General features: G+C 46.7%; 1 protein-coding gene across 1 annotated transcript; it reads left to right on the forward strand.

Moving 5' to 3' along the window:
• The first annotated feature begins 297 nt into the window (after nucleotides 1-297).
• On the forward strand, nucleotides 298-8010 carry LOC108036722 (protein MON2 homolog). The gene is made up of 13 exons (XM_017113022.3): nucleotides 298-610; nucleotides 864-995; nucleotides 1056-1595; nucleotides 1947-2518; nucleotides 2578-3008; nucleotides 3520-4235; nucleotides 4390-4728; nucleotides 4819-5472; nucleotides 5569-5756; nucleotides 5923-6085; nucleotides 6147-7069; nucleotides 7159-7241; nucleotides 7299-8010. Exons 1-13 carry the CDS (start codon nucleotides 488-490, stop codon nucleotides 7490-7492), a joined length of 5058 nt encoding a protein of 1685 aa, XP_016968511.1. The 5' UTR covers nucleotides 298-487; the 3' UTR covers nucleotides 7493-8010.
• The last annotated feature ends 743 nt before the right edge of the window (nucleotides 8011-8753 follow it).

The raw sequence follows: 8753 nt of genomic DNA on the forward strand, positions 1-8753 counted from the left end.
GCAATGCGAATGTAGGTAACAGGGACCGCCCGCCTTGCCAACGGTGCTCAACCAGTGTTGCCAACTCTTTCATTACTAAAGTAGCCAACGGCAGCTATTCCCTAACCAAACGCAAACTTTTTTTGAACGCACAAATTTTAGAAACAATGTGCTATCCCCAAGAAATCGGAAAAAAGATTACAAATGAATGAAATTCGAAACATAGACCGCGATGCACCTGCAATTTCTTGTCATCTCAGGGGGTCTGAAAACAGCCAAAGCTAGCCGTAAAATATCTGAATCGGCAACACTGTTAGCAGCACTGCACTGTGTACGTCAGCTGTCAAAACGAAACAGAATTTTTTCACCGTGCGCTGCATTATTATTGCATTTCCCCGAGTCCAAAACGGTTGCGTAGCATATGCGTGGATCGGACGTGGTAACTTAATGTGGCACGCATCCGGGGCAGTGAGCGTCAAGTGACCAGCAGGCAGACCAACCAATAACCATGTCGTTCGTGGGCGGTGGAGGGTGCGGTGGCCAGGACGTGCACAAGTTTGTGGAGGCGCTGCAGGCGGATTTCAAGACCCTTTCGCTGGAGACCAAGAAGAAGTATCCTCAGATCAAGGAGGTGAGTCCTGCTGACGTGTGGCTCACGGCCCCCTTTGTCTAATTGCGGCACTTGTCCGTCGACACACGAGTGTGTGTCACCCACCCACTTTGGTGGTGGGTGGTGGGAGGTCGGCTGGCGGGGAGTGGTTTGCTCTGGTTCCACCTGTGCTTGTTCTACGCAATTATGAAATTGATAGGCAGCGCAAATAAAATTGATTTTGTGACACTTCCACTTGTCCATTAGTTCTCTAACGATTCCAATTCCCAATCAGGCGTGCGAGGAGGCCATTTCCAAGCTCTGCACGGCCGGCAGTAGCCAGCAAAACTCGGTGTACTACACCGTCAACCAGATACTCTATCCCCTGGTGCAGGGATGCGAGACCAAGGACCTGAAGATCATCAAGGTGAGCAAGCATCCTTTAATCAAGTACTCCTAGCTAAGGCCCACCCCTTCTTACCCACAGTTCTGCCTGGGAATGATGCAGCGGCTCATTACGCAGCAGGTGGTAGACCAGAAGGGAGCGCTCTACATTACCAACGCATTGTGGACGCTCATGGAAAACAACATTGAGGAGGTGAAGGTGTTGCAAACAGTGACTCTTCTATTGACCACCAACACGGTAGTGCACGGTGATACCTTGGCCAAGGCCCTGGTTCTGTGCTTCCGCCTCCACTACACAAAGAATACAACGATTGTCAATACAGCCGGTGCCACCATCCGTCAGCTGGTATCGCTGGTATTCGAGCGAGTCTACCTAGAGAAGGATTCGGTTTCCAGTCTCCAGCAGCAGCAACAGCCAAGTGCCTCTCCAACCGAGGTGGAGGGAGGTGGTCAGGATGTGCAGACCTTTGCCTCGGATGCCTTCCTGCTGTTTCAGGATCTCGTTCAGCTGGTAAACGCGGAGCAGCCCTACTGGCTGGTGGGCATGACCGAAATGACGCGCACCTTTGGTCTCGAGCTGCTTGAGGCGGTGCTGACCAACTTCAGTGCCGTTTTTCACGAGGTATGTCTAAACAATTTTAGACGGGTATTGGTTGTCTCGATTATTTTTGTTTGGTTTCCCGAAAAATCAAAGAATAAAACATTATTTTATGTACTTAGCTATAAACACATTAGTAAGATTTTATCAAGAAGTTAAAAACACGGTTTAAAAATATTTTCCTTCTAGTCGATATATTTAAATAAGGACAGCATATTATTTCCAGCTAAAATTGTGCAAAGAAATTCTGACCACCAAATTTTGAAACCATTTTCTTATGACATATCTTTGCACCTTTGTAACGTTAGAAAAACATATCTTCCTAATCTAAATGGATTTAATCAAAGATTTTTAAAATACTGTCTTTTTACTTAGAGCAACGACTTTCGATTGCTGCTTAAAGAACGAGTGTGCGCCTTGGTCATAAAACTCTTTTCGCCGAACGTCAAGCACCGCCAGCTTCCAGCTCCAAGCAATGGAAACGCTCCCGTGCCGGCCGAGAAACCTTATTTTCCGATCAGCATGCGATTGTTGCGCCTGGTGGCCATTCTAATACAGAAATACCACACCATACTGGTGACCGAGTGCGAGATTTTCCTCTCACTGATTATCAAGTTCTTGGATCCGGATAAGCCAGCCTGGCAGAGAGCCCTGGCTTTGGAGGTCATCCACAAGCTGGTCACGCGCTCCTCACTAATTGCCTTTTTCTGCAAGTCATATGATTTAAAGAACCATGCCACCAACATCGTGCATGACATGATCGTGGCTATGGGCAGCTATGTGCGGTATTCCCTGATCAATGCTTCCGCCATGCTTAATGGTCAGCAGAACGGAATGGCCAATTCTTTGACAGCCTTATCAGGAAACAACCAATGCGGTTTCATGTTCCGCGGAGCCTACCTCCCGCTTGTGGCCACATATGCACCAGGCGTGTCTAAGGCGGTTTAGTAAGTGCAAGCAAATTTGTTTTATAAGCAATTGGTTTTTAATTGTATTTTTTGTGCAGCTTGGAAATGCTGGATAAGCTAGAGGCACCGAATATTCCCGACAGCTACGGCATTTCGGTGGGACATGCCATACTCCTGGATATTACACGTTCGATTGGCGGCGTCATTCAGCGCACCCCGGAACTGCATCCGAGCCACAATACAGCAGTCATCACTGAGGAGGAGCATAAGCCTTTGTGCCTGCAACTGGTCAATTCCAGCTGGTCTGGCCTCCTCAGCGCTTTTATTCCTTTGGTCGAGACGTCCATTGACGAAGCCACCACGGAGAATATCCTCAAAGCCATGCAAAACTATGCAGCTCTATGCGGAATGCTGGAGCAGCTACAACCTCGAGACGCCTTCATAATGGCCATGTGCCGTGCCTCATTTCCGCCACATTACGCCATGTCTATATTTGCCAACACCACGCAACCAGATGGTGAATTGAGATGTAAGTCTCTAATTATACCCTTTACTCGTAGACCTCGGGGTTCTAGATTCGTTAGAAACTATGCAGCAGGCTTATGCCTTTCCGATCCCATTTAGTATATACATTCTAGATAGGAATCACTAGCCATGTTCGTCCGAATGAACGCTGATATCTCGGTAACTGTAAATGCTAGCAAGGTGTCACTTCCTTCAAACGCCCAAAAAACGACCATGACGCTAAAAACTATCTAGCGCGTACATTTGTGAAGTTTTTTGAATAGGTAAATGAATATTGTTTTATATTCCAAAAGTTGTTCAAATCGGACCATTCATAAAAATTTATAAGCAGATAAGGGGTGAATCTCCGTTACAGTTGCTTTGCTGGTTGCCCTTAGCTGAGTATTGGGTATTTGATAGTCGATGGCATCGACTAGACGCTCTATATTTTCATTACTATATATTAACAGATAAAATATACTTCTATTTAACACATAATTGAATATATTGATAACTAATTAAATTTTGTTTTACAGGTCACACCCGCAGTGGTAGTCAGGATCTGAGCAGCCAATTCATTAACAACTGTGGCGGCGATGCTGGAGACTTTCGACCCCAGATCGTGGCGGTGGGCACTCCCCTGCCATCCGCCTCACTCCCCCACAGTGTAATGCAGGCGCCGGTGATGTTGACTAACAAGAACTTGCAGTGCATGCGAGCGATTCTCTTCCTAGCGCACAACAACGGTGGAATACTGGGAACCTCTTGGCACATCGTGTTGCAAACTCTGCAGCATCTGGTGTGGATCCTGGGCTTGAAGCCATCTACCGGAGGTAGTCTTCAGGCTATGCCAAAGCCGGCAGTAGAAGCTAATGTAGGCATTCAAACGGCAGTGATGGCTGATCTTCCCGTTTTGTCGCAAATGCTTAGCCAACTTTTCGAGTCCAGTCAGTATCTGGACGATGTTGCGCTACATCATTTGATTGATGCCCTGTGCAAACTCTCCCACGAGGCCATGGAGTTGGCCTACGCCAATAGGGAGCCATCCCTTTTCGCGGTAGCCAAGCTGCTGGAGACCGGTCTAGTGAACATGCCTCGCATTAAGGTGTTGTGGAGACCGCTGACCAATCATTTGCTGGAGGTGTGCCAGCACCGACACATCCGCATGCGTGAGTGGGGTGTGGAGGCCATCACCTACCTGGTTAAGTCGGCACTCCAGTTCAAGCACAAAACGCCACTCAAGGAAAATATGGTGAGTTACTGTATACTTTATGTAAAATGATACATTTTACACTTTTATTCGTGTATATATTTGTATAACGCAAAATACTTAATATGCATGTTAATTTAACGCCAAAAGTTCGTTTGTCTAAATATTCTTAATGATTTCCGTATTTCTCTTTTAGGAGTTGCAAACCATGTTATTGAGCCCACTCTCTGAGTTGTCTAGTGTCCTGCACGCAGATGTACGTCAACGACAGCTGGATTGCGTCCTTCAGATCCTGAACACGGCTGGGGAAATTCTCTCATTTGGCTGGCCGGCCATCATTGAGATCATTGGCGCTGTTAACGAGCACCATGGCGAGCCGTTGATTCGCACAGCATTCCAATGCCTTCAGCTGGTTATCACAGATTTCCTTACCGTTATGCCCTGGCGATGCCTGCCCCTGTGCATCAGCACGGCGGCCAAATTTGGTTCCCAGACCCAGGAACTAAACATTTCTTTAACTGCCATTGGGCTAATGGTAAGAGACGTTATAGAACAACGAAAAGTTGTTTAACTAAAGTTATATTTTATGCTGTGATATGTGACTAAAATTGTGTCTCTTATACAGTGGAATATTTCAGATTTCTTCAATCAAAACCAGGACAAGCTCATGTCCACTCAGTTGCAGGATGTGTCTATTCTTCCCGACTTTCCAGGCACGGTTAAAATGCCGCAGTTCGATAAGTTGTGGATGTGCTTGTACGCCAAGCTGGGCGAGCTGTGTGTGGATCTGCGTCCGGCGGTTCGTAAATCTGCCGGCCAGACGCTCTTCTCCACCATCTCCGCCCACGGCAGCCTGCTCAATCCACCCACGTGGCAGGCGCTGGTCTGGCAGGTTCTCTTCCCGCTGCTGGACAACGTGCGCGCCCTGAGCAGCTCGGCCAGCAACGAGAAGGTGGACGCCAGTGGCAACATTCTCATTCATCACTCGCGCAACACCGCCCAGAAGCAGTGGGCAGAGACGCAGGTGCTCACCTTATCCGGTGTCTGCAGGGTGTTCAACACCAAGCGGGAGCTGCTCCAGATGCTGGGTGACTTTGAGCGCGCCTGGTCCTTGATCCTAGAGTTCATCCAGAATGCGGCGTTGAGTAAAAATGGAGAGGTTTCTCTGGCTGCTCTTAAGTCCCTGCAAGAGATCATGTACCACAATACCTCAGAGCGATCGGAGAGAGCTCTGAAGGATCCCCAGACGGCCCAGGAGCAAGACGATGAAATCTGGACCGTGAGTAGTAAAGAGATCAAGTTGCGATTGCCGCAAACTTGACTTCCAATGTTTTTTGTTCTTTAAATTGTTTTGTCTGTTCTTTTCTAAAAACAGATTGCCTGGAACATTTGGCTTAGTATTGGCATGGAGAGCACCAAGATGTCCTCGTCGACCAAACCGAAGATGCAGCAGCAAAACGGCAATAGCGTCGATAGCCAGGACGACTTTTACATTCCCAGTCAGGCCTTTCTCACCGCCCTGATTCAAATCTTCCCCGCCATCTTTCAGCACATTCAAGTGAAGTTAGTACATCTGAATAGAACCGAAATTTCTAAAAGCATAGGAACTCAAAAGAAGTTATTCAAATTTACAAAATTTTAATTTAATCCCTTATGGAATGTTTTGTGGAATCAACTCGGAGCAGTTAATTCTATAACCAAGTGGATTTAATGCTTAATTTTTTTCCAGATTTAACGCGGCCGACTTTGACAAGTTTTGCACGGTGCTGACGAATGCAGTGTGCATTCCTGTCCAAACCGATGCCGTGCCCTACATCATGTCCGCAGTGTCGGACAATCTGCTGACGCCGCTCCACGATGGCATCCTAGATTGCATGGAACTGATACAGAAGGCAAGCAAGCTGGAGTAAATAATCTGCACGTAACTAAAACACATTATTTATGTTTTCATAGGAAGCCACAAAGGCTGATTCCCACATCAGCCAACTTATTCCTGCCATTTTCCGGCAGCTGCTGATCTTTAGCAAGTTTGCCTGTGCTCCCCCCACATTTCAGCAGAGTGTGGAGCACAAGTATGCAAAGTCGTCAGGACAGTATGCCAACAATGCCTCCGTTGAGGTGGTCAGCATGAACTACATACCGTTCGGGGAGAAGTCAATCAGTATTTGCGTGAAGCTGTACCAGACTACGGCCACCGAGGATCCTGTGGTTCAGGAGCAGATCCTGCACGACATTGTCAAGGCTCTTCGCACGCCACTGGCAATGAAGTACAAGTGCCTGTCGTCCAGCACTTGGAAGCTGTCCATCTCCAGTCTAATAAGCGTCCTACACACCGGTCTAAAGGTGGCTCGAGCCAAGCCGCAGCACTTCGCCAGCCTGTGGGACGACTTAGCAGACACCTTGGATAAGTTCTTGTTCCCCGCGAGTGTATGCACAATCGAGGATCGGGGTCTGGAGGAGATCGTGCTGGACGAAACGATCGATTGTCAGGTTATTGAGTTGCTGAGGGACGAGGTGTTGCCTCATGCCCACGAAATGCCACACCAGTTCATTATGCAGATCGTGGTACTGCTGAACAAGGGATCCATTCACTCAGCCTCGGACACAAACATTTGTTATGAGTCTGACTGGAAGCTCCGCGAGATTTTTGCGAAAACGTGCTTTGAGACCCTTTTGCAGTTTTCGCTCCTGGAGGATCACGCCAACACCAACAACAATCGCCTCAACGCCAATTTGTTAACAGCTGGAGCTGCGGGAGCGGGTGGCAAGGACTTTGCCGGACGGCTGGCGGTCACCGCCCTGCTGCATCGCTTTCAAGAGGTGCTCAAGCGGTTTAACGACGATGAAAGACAAAGCGGCAAGTGCCCGTTGCCAAGGTGAGATACCTGCTTCCCGCTTTATTGCAAGCTCTTAGATATAAAAACTGTTATTTATGATTACAATTTACATATATATAAATTATTAGGTTCCGGCTGTCTGAGATATCGTTCGTACTTAAAGCTATTGCAACGCTAGTGGTGTCAATGAAGAAGGCACCAGCATCGAAGGGTATAATGATCTAAACTAGCCAGGAATTATGCCGTTTAATACTTTTTCCCCCCGCAGTGAACAAGCCTGCTTGGGATCAGTTGATTGGCCTGTACCCATATCTGGTGGACTGCACGACAACCACGTCGCCGGAGGTTTCGAGATCACTGCGCGAAGCACTGCTGCAGTACACGGATCTACTGCAGGCGCCACGAACCTGCGCTGAAACCACAGCCAACGACAATGCAATACAATCGAATGGACAAGAGTGAAAGTATGCCCAGACACAGAGACCAAGCTGAGCGATGTTTATTCTTAGTTTTTAAGCGAGAAACGTTTGAATATATTTATTTTGTGCATAATTTATCAGTGTTAATCGTAGCCCCCTCTCGCATAGATGTAACGACTAAGCATCTATGTACTTACATACATACCTAAACATATATATATTTGTAAAAGTATTTTGTAGTTGAGCTATGAAGTATACTATAGGTCTATCCGGCGTTGCCGGGAAGCCAAATAATCAAGATAAAACCTGCAACCCGCTTGGCAGAGGGAAGAAACGCAGATAGCAGATTCCTTTAGTACCTTTTCGAGACGCAAAGACAAAGAACTATACTAGCTGTAGCTATACATATACAATTCTTACTATCATCTATTTGTGTAGCGCATTTTAAAGTACAGACTTGCCGGTTATCTGAATCAAATATTAACCATTAACCCTGATGCAACCAAACAACTTTGTAGTGACGTTTTTAAATAAAGCAAAAATATTATTACCAACTGATAAGCATAGTTTATTTATGACGTCAGATTGCCGCTATCAAGACTCGCCAGTTGGACGGACGGGTGCCCCGACAACAAGCTTACCTCGCCGGTACCTGAGCACACACATCTTCTGTTGGCCTATCCTTATCGCATCCGCAGTGGGCAGCCACCTTAATCTTCCCCTGACATGGAATTCTCTTGACTTGGAAACTGCTTTTATGTTGTGAAATACGGTAGCTGGGAAAGTTTGCGTTGAACAAAACCTGTATGCAGGCATTACAAATATTTGTTTAACCGAAAATGGTTGAAGGGGAAGTTACGATTATATTCTAAGGCAAATAGAGTACACTGCCTGGGTTCTCCCAAAAGTGTAAAGTTGGTCAATTGTTTAAACAAAAAGTTTCAGCCATTGGGGGACCAACCCTAATGGGTCCGGTCTGAAGTACATATATCTGCTTAAGAAATGAGAGCTGAAAGGTGGTGATGTTAGGACACACTAGAGCAGAGTTCTTTCAAGAGGTCATTGGATCATAAATAATTTGCAGAGCAGTTACTTGATTATGTTTTCCATAAGGTGTAAGACACACCTAACTATCCAAACGTGGGCTAAGCCACGATGCACCGATTGTAAATGGGAATGGGCCAAACGAGAAGTATAATAGGGTGTGTAATCTCGTGATTGGTGGGACCAATCTATGCACGCCTACCTACCTTTTGTAACCTTGTGCGTGTAGATCAGCGAAAGTGCAAGAGTTTAATCTAAAT

The sequence above is a fragment of the Drosophila biarmipes genome, chromosome 2L, assembly GCF_025231255.1.
Source record: "Drosophila biarmipes strain raj3 chromosome 2L, RU_DBia_V1.1, whole genome shotgun sequence".
Lineage (NCBI taxonomy): Eukaryota > Metazoa > Arthropoda > Insecta > Diptera > Drosophilidae > Drosophila > Drosophila biarmipes.

Coding starts and splice junctions, on each gene's coding strand:
- LOC108036722 (XM_017113022.3), top strand. CDS start 488: ATGTCGTTCGTGGGCGGTGGAGGGTGCGGTGGCCAGGACGTGCACAAG. Junction 2,519..2,577: donor GGCGTGTCTAAGGCGGTTTA/GTAAGTGCAAGC, acceptor TTTTTTGTGCAG/CTTGGAAATGCTGGATAAGC. Junction 5,473..5,568: donor AAGACGATGAAATCTGGACC/GTGAGTAGTAAA, acceptor TTCTAAAAACAG/ATTGCCTGGAACATTTGGCT.